The sequence below is a fragment of the Pipistrellus kuhlii genome, unplaced genomic scaffold, assembly GCF_014108245.1.
Source record: "Pipistrellus kuhlii isolate mPipKuh1 unplaced genomic scaffold, mPipKuh1.p scaffold_m20_p_5, whole genome shotgun sequence".
Lineage (NCBI taxonomy): Eukaryota > Metazoa > Chordata > Mammalia > Chiroptera > Vespertilionidae > Pipistrellus > Pipistrellus kuhlii.
The window spans coordinates 79,156,425-79,171,132 of record NW_023425551.1 but is presented as its reverse complement, the minus strand read 5'-3'; the positions used below and the strand labels follow the sequence as shown (position 1 = coordinate 79,171,132).

The 14,708-nt window shown below is 59.3% G+C and overlaps 1 protein-coding gene across 2 annotated transcripts in view; it reads right to left on the bottom strand.

Moving 5' to 3' along the window:
• CPNE5 (copine 5) overlaps positions 1-14,708 on the bottom strand; it is an 85,034-nt gene that overhangs the window by 24,656 nt on the left and 45,670 nt on the right. For both annotated transcript variants that reach the window (XR_006740105.1, XM_036414945.2), the window contains exons 10-11: positions 7,805-7,908; positions 3,300-3,404 (exon numbers count right to left, since the gene is read on the bottom strand). Coding sequence is in view for 1 of the 2 variants with exons in the window: in XM_036414945.2 (XP_036270838.1) it covers positions 3,300-3,404; positions 7,805-7,908 (209 nt within the window). In the remaining variant the exon portion in view is untranslated. The remainder of the gene's footprint in view (positions 1-3,299; positions 3,405-7,804; positions 7,909-14,708) is intronic.

Here is a 14,708-nt window from a genome sequence, read left to right as displayed (position 1 = left end):
GTCTGTGAAATGGGGTCACTGGCACCCACCTTCCAGGGTTACTGTGAAATTTAACTCACAGATAAGATGATGTATTGCAGTCAATGAGGACACAATCTGGTCCATATCCTAAAGACCCCATAACAGTATTAACTGTCTCCCGCCCCCCATCACTCCAGGGAAACGGCCTCTTCTCCGGGATTCTTGGTCCTTACCCTCTGGGTCCTCTTCTCACCAAAGTCTGAACCCCCCTCTCGGCTCCCTGGCCACAGCCGCCCTCCGCCTGGTCCCTCCTGTGCCTCTGACCACGTCCTCCTCTTTCTCCTGCTCCTGACCCCCAGGGCCTTGGGCACTGAGCCAGGCAGCCCCTCTGGGAACTCCCAGACCTTGGTCCGACTCTGCTCCCTGCCGCTTCCCATCTGTCCGTGATGCCGGCGTCTCTCCCCCAAGCTCAAACCCTCTTCGGTCCCACCCCAGGCGGGCGTCTTCCTCCACCTCCAGGCCCAGGCAGACTGCCCCGCGCCCTGAGCACGGTGCCCACAGAGCCCTCCAAGCTCTCCCTCACGCCCGCTTGGCTACACAGTGCTGTGGTTAAGAAAGAACACAGGCCGAGCACCAGCCTCAGTTTCCCTACCTGTGAAGTGGGGATGGTGTTAATCCCTTTTGCAGAGGATTACATGGACTCACATACACAAATTACCATGTAAGAGCTCCAGGGACTTTGCTGTTATTATCACCCGTCTGTCTCCTGCCCTGGCCGGGAGCAACCTCAGAGGGAGGGGAGGGCTGGCCGCTCGGCTCCTCGGCCCCCAGCACAGCGCTCTGGGCCTGGCTGGCATGGAAGACGCAGCTGCTGGATTCGCCCGAATGCATCTGCGAGGCTTTACAGAGGTTCCCCCGCCCCGGAGGGCCTCCCAGTCGCCTGCGTGTCCCGGTGGCTGTTGGGTACACGGGTCACCTCGGGCTCGGCCCAGCAGCTTGACACTTTCGCCCAGTGACATGCCTGGCCCCTCCGTTAATATGGCTGTCAATCATGTCTCCGCAAATCTATTCCCTGTGGGGCAGGGCCCTGGCAGCCCGCCACCTGGGGGCAGAGTTTGGGGCTTAACTGGGAGGGAGATGGGAGCCTGCCTGCATTTCCCCATGACCAGCACCTCTTCCCCCCACCCCCCTGCACCCTCACCTCCTCCGACGGCTGGATGGAGAGCCCAGGCCGCTGAGTCTCCTCACCATCCTGACAAGCTGGATTCTGAGGCCCTGGGAGTCCCTTCATAGGGATGCAAAAGTTGTGGGGTATCAACTGGATCCCCAAAACCTCTGGGCAGTGGGCTAGGACCCTAATTCCTTGAATGAGACTTGAATCGCATGCTCTCCCACTCTCCAACCTGGAACTTCCCTTCGCTTCCCCCCATCTCTCCCCATCCCACCCACTCTTCTCCTGCCCACCTCCCACACGACCTTGCACCTTCTCTGAGCCTCCTGTAGACCCCATGCTCCCACCACTGTCCTCCCATCCCCCATTCCAGGAGCCCAGGACCTGCCAGACACCTAATGGGTTTGTGTGGCTCGAAGGCCTACTTTGTCTCCGATCTCGTTTTGCATAATTACTTCATTGACTGATATACTCAGTGCACATCTGAGCTCCCTGTGGTCAGACTATAAGCTCCCTGAAGATGGAGCTGAGGCCACATCCCCTTGAATGCTGCACAGCGGGAGGCAGATGAGCACATAGTAGGTGCTCCTGACCACCTACTGGAATAGATGGCTTTTCTGTCCCAACCAAGAAGCAGGAAGAGGTGCCACTCCCACACACAGCCAGTCAGTGTGGCCACCGTGAGCAGGGGCACAGCGAGCCCCTGCCAATGCCACCAGCCAGGACCCCCGTGTTCCTGTCCGAGTGGCCAGCAGAGGCCCAGGCCCTAACCCCTGCCAGCTCGCCGCCAGCTTCAGCAATCACCAGGAAACCAAGCTGGTTCTCAGGACCTTCACACACACCAGCACCACCTTTCGGTCCCCGGCACTTAGCACAGTTTGTAATTACTCTGCGCGATTAGTGGATAATGTCTGCCTCCCCCACGCGATGTAAACTCCACGAGCCTGGGTGAAGGGTGAAGATCGTGCTTGTTCCCTGCTGCCTGCCCAGCCTCCAGTGCAGGGCCCGGCGCCTGATGGGGAGTCAGTAAACACTTGAGGACTAACCGCTGGATTTGGTATTGGACGCACACCAAAGCCTTTCTGTGTAGGTGTGTCCCGTGAGCCTCAAAGCAGCCCTATAAGGTAAGTAGAAGTTTAAATACCCATTTTACAGATAAGGAAACTGAGGCTCAGAAAAGTCAAAGTTTAGCCTAAACTGGTTTGGCTCAATGAATAGAGCTTCGGCCTGCGGACTTGGTTTGATTCCGGTCAAGGGCATGTACATTGGTTGCGGGCACATCCCCGGTGGGGGGGGGGGGGGGGGCGGAGGCAGCTGGTCAATGTTTCTCTCTCATCGATGTTTCTAGCTCTCTATCACTCTCCCTTCCTCTCTGTAAAAAATCAATAAAATATATATATTTTTAAAATCAATAATATATATATATATTTTTTTAAAATCAATAAAATATATTAAAAAGAAAGGAAGAAAGAAAGAAAGAAAGAAAGAAAGAAAGAAAGAAAGAAAGAAAGGTCAAAGTTTAAGGAAAAAGAAGAAGCAAAAAGAAAGGTCAAAGTTTGCCCAGGTTGAGTCCATTTTAGCCACTGAGCCAGTTAGAAACCAGGTGTATCCACACTCAGCAATCTGCACACCTGGGACTATGATGATATGATGATGATGATGACGACAATGACAGCTAACATGTGATAGCAGTAGGCTGTTACATCAGAAAGTTCCATGAGCTCCGTGTCCCGTCCCTTCCCCCCACTCGGCTGGCAGAGAGTCTCTTGGGATCCTCACTCCCCAGAATCCACCTGGCAAGAGCTGGGGCCGGGGGGGCAGGCCTCCTCTGCATGTCTAGAGCCCTGTCTGGCCCCCACCTGCCCCTCCAGTGGGAACAATGAAAAGACAGGGGAGCTCCAGGTCAATACCCATTGGGCTCCCCTGGAATCCCAGGCACCTCCCATCCCGCCAGCCTGGGTAGTTCCCACCAGTGGGGACCCCTGACAGGAGGAAAGGCTCAGGGTGCAGGGAGGGCAGTGAGGAGGGGGGTGGAGGTGGTGAGGCTCAGGAGCCCCGCCCTGCACAGGGCCATCTCCGGGGGTCTCTGCCCACATAGAGGGACCACCCGCATCGGCGTGAGCCAGGCCTCCCACACCCGGGCGGGGAGGGGCGTCTCCCAGCTCACCGGTCATAGTCCCCGTTGCAGAGGGCCCTCACGGGGATGGAGAACGTTTGCCACACTGGGTTTAGGGTGTTCTTCATGACCTCGGTCTTGTGGCAGATGGTGAACCTGGCAAAGAAGAGAGGGAAGGGGTCAGACCCCAACCAACCCGAGGAAGGCCGACTCCAGTCCACCGAGGGGCCAGCTGGCCGAGCTCTGCAGTCGCCCGCCAGAGAGGAACGCGGCTCTGTGAAGGGAGGAGCTGACCGTCAGCAGCGGCATCCGGGTGGAAGCCAGCCGGCCGGTCCTGGGGCGCTGCAGAGAGGGCTCCTGTGGGCATGCGGCTCCGGGCCTGCTCTCTGTGTGACCCTGACATGCCCTCCCTCTCTGGGCCCCTGTTTCCAGGGAGTCTTCAACTGCTGGGCTTTAGGGTAAGATTAATCGGGACTTTTTTAAAACGCCGAGGGACGCGGGACACATTGTTACAAATCGGGACTGTCCCGCCAAAAGCTGGACGTCTGGTCACCTTTAGGGGTCTGTGAACCCTGAAACTGTCAGTGAAGCCGGAGTCCGGATCCAGATGTTTGCTGTTTTTCTGCCCTCCTCCCACCCCCGCCCCAATTTCCACATTCAAGGCTCACCTCCTCGCTTCCTTCCGGTCTTTACTCACATGTCACCTCCTTGACATGAGCGCCGTATCTAAAATGCACGGCCCCTGGCCCCTGACTCTGACCCCCAGGCCCCGTCCACGCTGTCTTTCCATTCCACCTGTCACCATCTGACGTTAGATACCGTCTAACTGTCCGTTAATTCCCTCTAGGGCCTGTCCCTAAAATGCACGCTCGGTAAGAGCAAGGGCTTTGTCTTCTTTGACCGCTGGCCCAGCTCTGGTGTCTGCAGACACTGCCTGGCCGTGGTGAGTGTTCACCAAGTGTTACCTGGAATGAATGAATGACTGAAGGTGCTTCCTGGAGGAGCGTTTCCATCGCTTTGGCTGGCCCTCAAGCCAGCAGATGGAAGCCCTGGCTGAGAGGATCTCTAAAACCCTTCAGCCCTGAACCCGTGAGCTCGCTTTGCAAACCAGAAATGCAGGATTGGCTCATCCAATCTGGGTCCCAAGGCCGTGCCCCTGCCCACTCCCCGCACACGCCTGCTGGCCCCTCTGGAAGCCTGCTCTGCCAGGGGGTGGAGGGAGAGTGGGGGGCACCCAGGAGCCAGTGGAGCTGGGCGTAGGGCAGCCCCCCAGACTTCCCAGCATCCGTCCCAGCTACCTCCCGGCTGGAGGGGTATCTCAGGGAGGTGCCTGGCCCCACCCATGCCCACACAGCCTGTGCCGTTTCTTCTCTGGCAATTTTCAAGTCAAAATGTCATTTCTGTCACCAAGGCTCAGCGTTTCTCTTCCCCGCTCCTCTCGCCCACCCACTGGAGTGCAGAGATACACGTGGGAGACCTCCCCACACACCCAGCGCTGCTACTGACGGCGGGAATGGCACAGAGCGCGGAGGGGCACAGCTGCCACGGCTGGGGCAGCAGGGGGAGGAGGCTGGGGGTGGGGGGGGCAGGAGGGAGGGAGGTGTGCTGTGCAGAAGCCCTGGCTGCACTAACCCGTGTGGACCCGCCAGCCTCCGCCCCGTCGCCGCCCTCGTAGCCAAACTCCCAGGCCGGGCTCCGAGCTGCCAGCCTGCTTCCCTCCCGGCTTGTTTTTCCGGAGCCTGTGCAGTCTGGTGTCTGCTTCAGACTCTCGCCTGAATCCCCTGCCCCCGCCAAACCCACAGGCCCCTCGCCTCCCCGCGGTGCGGTCCCTGCAGTCATGTCACCACCCAGTTCATCCTGACACACGCTCAGTGGGCGGCGCAGGAGAGCGCTAACCAGCGGAGCAGACAGTCCCAGGGCCGCCACCCCCGGCTGTGCAGCCCCAGGCAGACCACACTCCCCCTCTGAGCTCCCCTCACTGTAACAGGGGACAGCACAGGAGCTGCCGGGCCCTGTTAACCACACGTGAACTCATCCATCCTCACAGCAGCCCTGCGTGCTGCTGGGATTCGCTCGTGGACACACCGAGTGGCCCGCAGCCACAGCACGTGTGGCCACTCCCCCTCACAGCGCTGAGGTGGAATGAAGCGTGAAACTCCGCTCCGCCAACGCAGTAGCCTCGTTTCAAGTGCTCGACGGCTCCCCGGGCCCGAAGGCGGCCCTGCTGGACAGCGGGACGCAGCACCAGTCCTTCTCCCGGGAAGCCCCACGGGTGAGACTTGGCTGCAGTCACACAGCTGGCCACAGGCAGCGCCAGGCCGTGCTCCTGGCCACATGCTGGCTCCCAGACGGAGATGGGATGAGTGAGACGGCAGGTACAGGGCCAGGAGCACAGGCGCTGGGTGGATGCCTCCGTCCCTGTCCCTCCTGGGGGGGCAGGCGTGACATCTCACACCCTGGGCCCCTCACTGACCTTCCGCCATCCTCCTAACGGGGGGTGTCTCCCGAGCCTTCCACTGGCTCCTCCTCAAATGTGTGGTGGGGTGGGAAACCACCGTGCTCTCACCAGGTCAGCATCTTCGCAGATGCCTGCAGGCTGGCCCAGCTCGCGGGGCCTCTGGGTGGGTTTCTCTGGGGACACATCCCGCCCTGTGTCAGCTGAAACTCACCCCAAGAAGCTCCTGGCCTGCCCCGTCTGACCAGCTGCCACCTGGGCCCTCCTGCTCCCCCCAGCTCACTGCCCGGGAGGGGCTGGGGCTCCGGGCCCCCCAGTGTGCTGCCGGTGCCCGCGCTGCCCTTTCACCCCGGCCTCCCGCCCGCCTCCCGGCACCTCCCCAGCACAGCGCACCGGGTGCTCAGCACCTGTTCCCGTGTCAGTCATGTGTCCCTTCCTCTTCCCCGCCCTCCCCATCCATCCTACACATCTGCTCGGCTGGAACCGGCTTTGGAAAACACTGCAGCACCCCTTTCCTGCTCCCAAACCCGAACCCGCCCCCTCGGGGCCAGCAGCCGCCTGGACACAGGAGACAGCCGGGGCGGCCTCGCCCCTCTGCGGGGGCCTGGGCTGGGCCCTAAAGCACCACACAGCCTTCCTCCCTCCTTCAAGTCAAGCCAGTCAACAGAATTATTTAAAGAAATTCTGCCGGGAGGGAGTCCTCTGGTGAAACAAAGAGTCCTTTTGTCATGCAAATGACACATCTAATTTCCCTTGTTTTGTACGTTTAGACTTAAAAATCCATTTTCTCTTGAACTGCTACACACCTCCTCCTCCCTGCCACTTCCCTGCCCCCAACACACGCATACACGCATGCAGAGAAGCGGGTACACACACATGCATACACATGGGTACACACACACTCACACGGGGCACACACGCTCTCACACACGTGGGGCACACACAGGTACACACACATGCTCTCTCACACACACGGGGGGGCACATACACGGGGATACACACACATGGGGACACACACACACGGGGGCACACACACATGAGGACACACACACACACGGGGGGACACACACACTCGGGAACACATACACACACACAGGCACTCATACACTGGGGCACACACACACACACACACACACGGGGGCACACACACATGAGGACACACACACACACGGGGGGAACACACAAGGACACACACACACGGGGACACACACACACTCGGGAACACATACACACACGGGCACTCATACACGGGGGCACACACACACGCACACGCACGCACAAGCGGGCACATTTCGGAGAACTTGGCGCGGCCTCTGCCTCCGCGCCGGACTTGCTCTGGGCGCCCCTCCTCCGCCCGTGCCTCCCCGCGGACCCATTTTCCTCCTTTTCTCAAACCCGCTTCCCGGCGCTCTGGCAGCGCTTTTCTAATTAACCTCCGGCCCTCGCTCCGCTCCGGAATGCGCCGGGCGGCGCACTCCCAGCCCCTCCGCTTAAAGGGCCGCGGGGACCCCTGATCCAGCGGCTTCTTTCACGGACGAGGAAACGGGCCCAGAGGGGCCTGGCCTGCCTGGGTTAGTTACACAGGGGGGGAGGGGAGGCCCTGGGCCCCGAGCGCCCACCTAGAATCTTCCTCTGTGTGCGAGCTGACCTACATCTGCCAGAGGGAGTGTGTGAGTGTGTGAGTGTGTGTGTGTGTGTGTGTGTGTGTGTGCATGCGCGCGCGCGCTTCTCTCTATTGTGGTGGCTTCTAGGTCAGGGGCAGGCGGAAGTGGCTTCCAAGGCGTGTGGAGATCTGAATGAAGCCCACGGTGGGGGGTGGGGGGTGGGGGCGGGGCGGGGCGGGTCGAGGGCCCGGATGTGCCGGCTGAGGGTGAGCAGTGGGTCTGCCACTCCCCCACCTCCCACCACCCGCCCCTGCTGAGGCCCCCGGAGGGCACTGCTGGCTTGGCGGCTGCCCCCGGCCCCCCAGCCCATCCTCGGGCCAGGAGCCCTGGAGCCCGGACCCCCACCCTCCCCAGAGCAGGAGCCGGCCGCTCAGGGCGGAGGCGGACCCGAGCCCGCCGCCCGCCCCCGGGAAGGGGTGCCCTGTGGCCGCACTCACGTTCCGTCCTCGTTGCTCCTGTAGAACACCAGGAACGGGTCGGACTTCCCGAAGAAGTCTTTCTTGTCCAGCTTGTTGGCGCAGAACTGCATCGTGGCAACATCCTGAGGGGAGGGGGCAGGGTGTGAGGAGGAGGCGGCTGGAGGCGCCCCCATCCCTGTAGCAGGGGACTAGCCCAGGCCCTGCAGGCAGGAGGGCCCCGGGCACCGGGCACCGGCTGTCAGAGGGGCGGCAGCTCACACTGCCCGGCACCAGCCAGGGACCAGCCCGGGGCTCACACTCCGAGGGTCTCCTTTCGCCTCCACACGGCCCTCCGTCAGGCCTGGCGGAGAGAGCAGTCTCCCGAAGCAGGCAGGTTCGGGGGCGAGCTGCCAGGGTGAATCCTGGCCCTGCCACTCCAGCTGGGAGACCTCAGGCGGGGAGGCCCCTCTGGGAGCCTCAGTTTCCCCTCTCACACAGGCCGATCGCAGGACACCCCCAAGGGCCGCTGTGAGGAGCGATGAGGTGAAGGGTGTGGCGCACGGCCGCTCTGAACTGGGCCGCCACCGCCAGCGCCCATGCTCTGTCCAGGCCTCGCTCCCTCTCACACACCGGTGTGGCTCCTACCGTGTTTCCCCGAAAATAAGACATCCTCCGAAAATAAGACCTAGCGCATGGAAAGATAAAACATACCCTGAAAATAAGACCGAGCGCAACTTTGGGAGAAAAAAATTAATAAAAGACACTGTCTTATTTTCGGGGAAACAGGGTAGAAGACACGCCAGCTTGGGCCACGAGCTCACGAGGGCACCCACCTCACTCTAAGGCCGGTGCGGCCTGCGGCCCAGAGCAGGGAGGACCCCCCAAGTGCACCAGGCAGAGCCCTGGGTTTCTGACTCTGTGGCCAGTTCACGTCCCCGGCAGACCCGACACTCAGCCCAAATTCAGAGACGGAACTCAGGCCCCGGCTGGCCCGCCGGACCCTCCCCTCACACGGTGACGGGCCCCTTAGCTCACTGGCCGCAGGGCGCTGGGCAAAGCGCGGCCGACCTCCTCCCCACCCCTCCCCACCCCTCCCCACCCCTCCCCGTGTGGCCTCTCCAACCTAATCCCCGGTCCGGAGGCCAGAGCTGAGCCCATCCTATACCTGGGCCTGGCCTGCCCTCAGGGGGGCGGGGCAGATGGGGAGCCACCCCGCTTTCCCACGCCGCCCTGAAACCAGGGTCCTCAGCCCGCGAGGACACACGGGCGGCAGAGGCGAGGGTACGGAGGTGAAGGCGCAGCTTCCCGGCTGGAAGGACAGGCCACGGCGGGGCAGGCACGGGATAAAGGCAGGAACACGGTCACTGCAGCCAGGCCGCTGATTCAGCTCCAGCCTTACTGGCTGTGTGACCCTCAGCCAGTTACCGTCCCCGCTCCGATTCACCTATGAGATGGGGGCCGGGCGGTCCCACCTCCTATACTTGCTGTTAATGTGAGTTCAGTGCTGAGAACAGGGGACGGCGCATGCTGAGTGCTATGTGCCTGCAAGCGAATCTGACTATCTGAACTCTCCTCCCCTCCCCCAACACTGTGTGCGTGCGCGCGCGCGCGCGCGCGCGTGTGTGCGTGTGTGTGTGTGTGTGTGTGTGTGTCTGCGGCCTCTGACCCTGCCCCACCTCCACTCCCACCACCTCACACGCTTCCTTCCAGGACATCTGACCACAGCAAACACGGAGCGTCCCTCCGTTCCCTCACTCTTTCGCTCGCTCACTCATTCATTCCACAGAGGTTCATCAGACACCGTCCGTGGGGGCCAGCCGCAGCACTGGGGGCCGCACAGCCTTATCACATCTATCCTCAGGACAGCCCTGTCCCTTTTCGCAGAGGAGGGAGCTGGGGTCAGGGGCGCTAAGTAACCTGCCCAGGTCACCAGCGAACACTGCAGAGAACTTCGAGGTGTCCAACTGATGTCAAGCCCGGCCCCTTCTGGCACCCCTCCCCCTCAACCCCTCCCCCACCCCCCGCACCTCCGGAGAGCAGGGGGGCTGCGTGCGGGGCCACCTGGGACAGAGGCGCCCCTGAAGGGCGCAGACACGGCCACACGGAGGGGCCCGGGAATGGCGCTCGCTCACGCCCCTCATTTCGCCACCGGAGAGGGAGAGGGAGGCTGGGCCGGGAGCCGGCTCCCAAGGCCTAGAGGCCCAAGGAGTCCCAGAGCCCCCCAAGAGGCATAGGCTCAGACTGGCAGGGAGGGCGGCTGCCTTACTGAGCACTTCCCAGCGCAGAGCTAAGGACACCCTTCTCCCTGTGTTGCTGCTGTCGCTCCTCACTGAGTCCTCACAATCGTGCGGAGCAGTCCCCTGCGCTCCTTCTGCTGGTGAAGACACGGGCTTTTCGGGCCGTCAAAGGCCAAGGCCACACAGGGAATCCCAGGCGGCCGACTTCAGGACTGTCCCCCTCCCCCCTGGAGATCTCGCTCCCTAACACTAAGCCATCCCCAGCAGGCCCTGCCTCTCCCCAGGAGGCGGCTGGTCATACCTCCGGGTGCTCCATCCCACGGCCCCGGAAAAGGAGGCAGCCCAGGGCCCCGGGCTCCTCCCAGCACTAAGTGGATAAACTGTGGGGCCCGTGGATAGAGACATTGTAGGGCCCTTCGTCCAAGAAGCATTAAGAGATTTCAAGACAGTGACAACAACAGAGCATGAGACCAAGCGCAGGCCCTGGTGCCTGCACAGGCCGCACAGCCCCGGCTCCTCCCCTCGGAGTCACCGGGCGGTGGCATCAGAGACGGGGAGAGAAAACCAGCCCGTGCTGAGGAGCGGGGGGGACAGTCCACAGGGAACCAGGGTTCCGCATTCTAGGTGGCCCCAGCAGCCCCTCCAGCTCTCCGGGCCTCAGTCTCCTCATCTGTACAGCGACATGCTCAACAGGATGCCCACCACTGACCCTTCAAGCCAGAAGGTGCGGGGCCAGTGCCGATGCCAATGCCGTGGGGAGCCCTCTGGGACGAGCAGCAGTGGGGAGGATGGCAGCTGGAGGGCCAGCACTCAGGGCACAGCCTGGGACCCCGGGCTCCTCCAGCCTCCCCAGGCCACAGCTGGAGGCACATCTGGAGGTCACCTGAACGCACATCGGCGAACCATACACACAGCCCCGCTGTCACCTACACACGCATATTTGAAACAACTGCAACCGATGCCACAAAAACCCAGGGGCCAGTATTCTTATTTGTGCTTCCTAGGAGAACCTCAGGGCCCTGCCAGCTCAGGAAGGGGAGTGGAGTATTCGAGAAAAACGAACGCAGAACTTCGTACCAGGCTCCCGGGACCACTCAGTGCCCCCGGGGCGGCTGCTGGCCTAGCCGGCACCTGACGGAGAACAGCAGGCGGCACCAAGGCCTCCTGCTGGAACCCCAGCTCCGCTCCTGCCGCCGAGCAGCTCGGGGCCAGCTCTCAGCCTGAGTCTTCATGTTTCCCTCGGACCAGTGCCCTGAAGCCCTGTGAGCCTGTGGAGAATAAAGGAGAGGGCACGAGCACAGAGCAGCTACAGGACTAGGAGCCAGCCCCCGTGCCACTCTCCACCGGCTGAGCCTCAGGAAGCCGCCATGTTCCACTGTCGTTCCCTGGAATGGCCATGTGGTGTGCCGGGCACTGCTTTCAGGTCTATGAGCTCATTCCATCCTCTCAACAACCCCACGAGGTGGGTGTAGTTATTATTCCCATTTCTTTTCTTTTTTCTTTTTTAACCCTTACCCAAGGATATGTTTCCATTGGTTTTTAGAGAGAGTGAAAGACAGACAGAAATTTCAATGTGAGAGAAACACATCGATTGGTGGCCTCCTGCATGCGCCCTGACCAGGGCCTGGCCCGAGGAGGAGCCTGCAACCGAGGTACGTGCCCTTGGCCAGAATCGAACCTGGGATCCTTAGGTCTGAAGGCCGATGCCCTATCCACTGAGCCCATGAGGACGATTCCCTATTTCAAAGGTGGGGGAACTGAGGCGGGAAGCTACACGGAGAGGGAGACGAGAAGCTGGGATTGGAACAGGGCAGCCTGGCTCCAGAGATTAATAACAGATCCCAGATGATGGACCCGATGCACCAAGATACGTTTAATTATGCTCTGTAGCCTCCGTTTGAGAAGTCAGGGAAGTGTGAAATCCGTTTTAGAAAGGCCTCCTCCGTGCGGACTAGTTAAAATTAAAAAGAAGGAGACTCAGCTAACTGGAAAAATCCACAGTGAGCCGCACCTCATTTCCCGCTGACGGCAAATCCGAGCGGCGTTGCCGGGGGCTTGTTTTGTAGCCCAGCCTGGTCTGCCCGCCCTAACCTAACCTCGGCCTATTCGCCAAAAGCCCACTATGCCCGTCTGCATTGCTGCACTGTTGTCAACTCCATGGGGATCCGGCAGCCTCTCCGAGATTTCTGGGCCGGAACCAAGGCAAGCTTTCCCCTAATGGGTGCGCATCCGCAGGGAGTGCTTGAGGCTGGCACCTGGCGCATGGTCTGGGGACTATGCTTTCGAAAGTGGCTCTGACTTATGTCAACAGTCGTATGTACAAGGCCTCACCTGCTCCCCTTATGAGGGTTGGTGAATGGATCCACCCTCAATATACGTGTGAGCCCGGGGGAGGCTGGAAGGGGCAATAAGGAGGCCTGGGCGGCAGGCTTAGGAGCAGGAAGCCTGGCTGAGGACCACAGTCCCTGCAGGAGCCTTGCCCTCGCCCTGGCCCTCACCCTGTGGGAGGGGCTCTCAGCACAGGAAATGCTGCTCCCAAAGCAGAAGCCTCCTTGCAGTCGACTGTGGAGAAGATAAAGCAGCTCCTGCAATACATGATTTCCTGCAATTTCTGCCTTTTCACCCTATCCTTTTAAAAAACCATAGTAAGTTCTTCTTAAGCAGCAGGATTGCCTCAATTTGCATGTTTCTGCATCTTAATGAAGCTGCTGGAAAGAGCAGAGCAAACAGCCTTTCTCTCCTGGGTGGCCTGGCCTACTCCAGCCGTTAGCCCTCCCTGAGCCAGAATGGCTGTGGGGGGCAGAGGTCAGTGCGTGGGCCGGAGGCTGGGAGAGGGAAGGGCTGGCAGCCCCGAGGGCCAGAACAGGAATGAGGCCAGTGCAAAATTTACTTTAGGGTGCCCAAATCTCAGTAATCTAACCAAGATTTTAATGTGATAGAATAAAAAGTAAAATTCAATGCAAAAACCGATGACACATAAAATATCCAACATTGAAATAAAGCCATTTTACAAGAGAAGAAACTGAGGCACGGAAAGCTCAAGTGACTCGCCCAGCATCACACCGCCGATGAGCAATGACGTTCTGTCTGGGTCCGGAGCCCAGGTCCCTAACCTTTTGGCCCTCTGCTCACACCCTACCCCGGGAAGCACTTCTGAACAGATGGCAGACCAAGGTGACATTTGTCTTCTCTTTAGAATTTGACAGGTTTCCCTAAAATCAGTTCATTGTCTTGTTTAGTCAGAAGAAAAGAAGACATCATTAAAAAACGATACCTGAGCGAACATTAGCCACCACTCTGAAATGCCGGACTCCTGCAAGAGGAAGTACACTGGATTTGGGGCTGATGTGGGAGGGCTGATGCGCTCCTAGAGGGCTCCGGAGCCCCAACCTGCCAGGTAAGGGGAAGGCTGCAGAAGCAGGACAGCAGGTGCAGGGCCACCAGCAAAGGCCCCAAAGACCATTGGAACACAGAGGGTGGATGACGTTGGTCAAGGAGCCTGGCCTGTCTGTAATGACCACACTGAGACCAGGCTGGCTTCTCTCCGACACCTTAACGACCGACTTCTCAAACAGTTCGATCCGTTGCGTATCTGCTGATTAGATCATCCAGAGGCTGAAAACCTAGATTGACCATCTTCTTTCCCGCTCACTGAGCTGTGTGTCTGGGACATGGACTGAAATCCATCAATTAAAGTTCAAGGGAGAAAAGATCCGGCTGTGAGGATGTTCGCTGCGGTATTAATTATATTGTTGCCCATAAGAGGAGAGTCAGTGACTGAGGACCCATCCGTAGAGTAGGGGGATAATATGCAGCTAGCAAATGCATGTTCTCCGAGAATATCTAATGACGGGGGACAATCTGGACACCACATTCTAGGACAAATCAAAGAGAACTGGCTTCTACATCCTCCTAATTATGAGGGAAAAGCCATGTACGTGAGCACCCGGAAGAAGCCTGAAGGCAATCGTCAGATGTCAGCCCTGATTATCTCCGGGTGATTTTCTCTTCTTTGTCTCTTCCAACTTGTCCATATGAACTTGTTGGTTTTTTTAGCTTCAGGGAAAATGTTTGGTTTGGTTTTCTTTCTTTCTTTCTTTCTTTCTTTCTTTCTTTCTTTCTTTCTTTTTTTCTTTTTTTTTTTTTAAACAAAGAACTAGAGAAATGATTTCTAAGACCAAAAAAAAGTCACAAACGAACCTTTGTGGAATGCTGGTCACTCACCGTGCAGAACACACAGCTGTGCTAGCCCAGCCCACACGATCCCTAACCATCCACCTGCGGACTCCCGAGGCTCAGGACACCTGCCCCAGCACCCTGACTTCCTCTTCTTTTTTTCTTTTTCTTCTTTTTTTTATAATATATTTTATTGATTTTTAACAGAGAGGAAGGGAGAGAGATAGAGAGCTAGAAACGTCGATGAGAGAGAAACATCGGCCAGCTGCCTCTTGCACACCCCCTACCGAGGATGTGCCCGCAACCAATGTACATGCCCTTGACCGGAATCGAACCTGGGACCCTTCAGTCCACAGGCCGACGCTCTACCACTGAGCCAAACTGGCTTTGGCCTCTTCCTCTTTCTTATCCTTCTCCCTTCCCCCCAGGGCTCTTCCCACCAGGAGGCCCTGGCTCCCTGAGGGCTGACTTAAAACGAGAGTTCTCACTTTTTCAGGATTCAGGGCTGCTCGGCTCCCCTGCGGCAGGTC